The sequence below is a fragment of the Penaeus monodon genome, chromosome 15, assembly GCF_015228065.2.
Source record: "Penaeus monodon isolate SGIC_2016 chromosome 15, NSTDA_Pmon_1, whole genome shotgun sequence".
Lineage (NCBI taxonomy): Eukaryota > Metazoa > Arthropoda > Malacostraca > Decapoda > Penaeidae > Penaeus > Penaeus monodon.
This window is the reverse complement of record NC_051400.1, coordinates 32573119-32574962: the sequence shown is the minus strand read 5'-3', so window position 1 is coordinate 32574962 and position 1844 is coordinate 32573119. Positions and strand designations below refer to the sequence as shown.

The following is a 1844-nucleotide window of genomic DNA, read 5'->3' as shown; positions in this document are numbered from 1 at the left end:
GAGAAAGATGAGCGAAGATAAATCTATAGAAGAGACAGAGGCAGACAGGTAGAGGCAAACAGATTCTTACCCCACAAATGAAAAATTCACAAACGCATGCACACAATTACACTTTCACACATACAGTACAGTTTATACTTCTTTTCAAATACGTTTGTATAGTATAAGCTGTATGACTCCCAATATTTTATATTATTTTGATTTTTATGCTGAATGCCCCTGTGCTGACGACTAGCATTCCATTGTCACTGACCTAGCCAAAGTCCTCACGCTTTCGACCGCACCGGAAGTGTTTGAAGGACCTCGCTTTGCAGTCGCTTGCTGGAGGAAAGACTTCGGTTCTTGACCCGAATCTTCTCCCAGGACGACCGCTGATCTCAACCGCACTTGCAGTCTTCGAGTGGAAGAGCACGGCAGTGTTCTGCTAACATTTTACAATCTTTTGGACATTTTGTAAGATACATTGTGCCGTCTGATACATTTTAGTTTGCCTTTTTTGTCTAGAGCATTTACTATTTACTATTTACATTTGTAAATTATTCAGATACGAAGTTGTGATGTAGAGAATTTTATCAAATGCACGCGCTAATGCCATTTTTAAGAATATAGTAATTGTAACTCAGCGATTTGTATGCAACATTGACAAATGCACCATCAGGGTGAATAATATATAGACCTTCTAGTAACGTTAACATTCCCTAAGAGCTTTTGGTATTTCAGATAAAGGATTTGTTGGGGCGTTTGTCTGCCACCCTCTGGCAGCCAGACTTCTGGTTACCCTTAGGAGTGACCTGGGATGACCTCCTGTTCCACTGATAGCTTCCACTTCCCGGTTTTTTCCGACGTGTGGATCTACCCTCCTGCCTTTGGCTTGTGCTTAATGCTGTTCCGCTTCTCGTTCTTGGAGCCCCGTTTGTTCCGCCCCCTGGCGCGCAGCATGGGCGTCTCCGACTGGCGTCCGGCCCCTCCGGCCTTCGACGCCGCTCTCGATGCCCTCTATCGACGCTACCAGACCAAGGTTCCCGCGCAGGTGATCGTGGAGACCTCGGAAGCCAACAACTTGACCCCTCGCCAGGTGCAGAGATGGCTGAACCGAAAGCATGCCGTATTAAAGTCAACCAAGTACGAGAAGTTCATGGACTGCGCTTATGATTTTTCTTGTCACACTTTTATGTGTATTTTTGGCTTCGTCGTCATGGTCTCGAAACCATGGCTGTGGAACATCACACTGTGCTGGAGGGATTATCCACACCACAGCATCAGCGCCGACGTCTGGTGGTACTACATGCTGTGCTTGGCTTACTTTTGGTCCACAACCATCATCCAGATACCCAAGCCGGCGCACAGAGTCTCCGATAAGGTTCAGATGATGTCTCATCATTTGTTTACGATTCTCCTGATGGTGTTCTCGTGGACATGTAACTTCGTTCGCGTTGGGACGCTGGTTCTCGTTGTCCATGAATGTGCCGACGTCCCTCTTCAGGCCGCCAAGATATTCAAGCACGCAGGTATCGACACACTCACTGATGTGATGTTCGCGGTGTTCGTCATCCTTTGGCTGGCGACCCGCTGTTGCGTCTTCCCTTTCTGGATCATGCACAGCGTGTTCTTCGAGGCCACCACCTTCATGTTCATGCCCTCAGCCTACCTCTTCATGGGGCTTCTGGTGGGCCTCCTCATCCTCAACCTGGGATGGACGTGGATCATCCTGAGCATTGTGATCAGGAAGCTCCGTGCAGGAACCTTACAGGATGTTCGGTCGTCAGGAGAAGAGGAATCGGAGGATGAGTCCCAGATGAGTAATGGGATCAAAAGAGAGTAGGAATCTGGCGAAGAGGTGGAGA

General features: G+C 48.0%; 2 protein-coding genes across 2 annotated transcripts in view; both read left to right on the top strand.

Annotated features, from left to right (window-relative positions):
- The window catches only part of LOC119581961 (ceramide synthase 5-like), a gene marked incomplete at its 3' end in the record, with an annotated part of 60065 nt that overhangs the window by 14729 nt on the left and 43492 nt on the right, over positions 1–1844 (top strand).
- LOC119581962 (ceramide synthase 3-like) lies at positions 48–1838 on the top strand. The gene has a single exon (XM_037930145.1). It carries the CDS (start codon positions 797–799, stop codon positions 1820–1822), a length of 1026 nt encoding a protein of 341 aa, XP_037786073.1. The 5' UTR covers positions 48–796; the 3' UTR covers positions 1823–1838.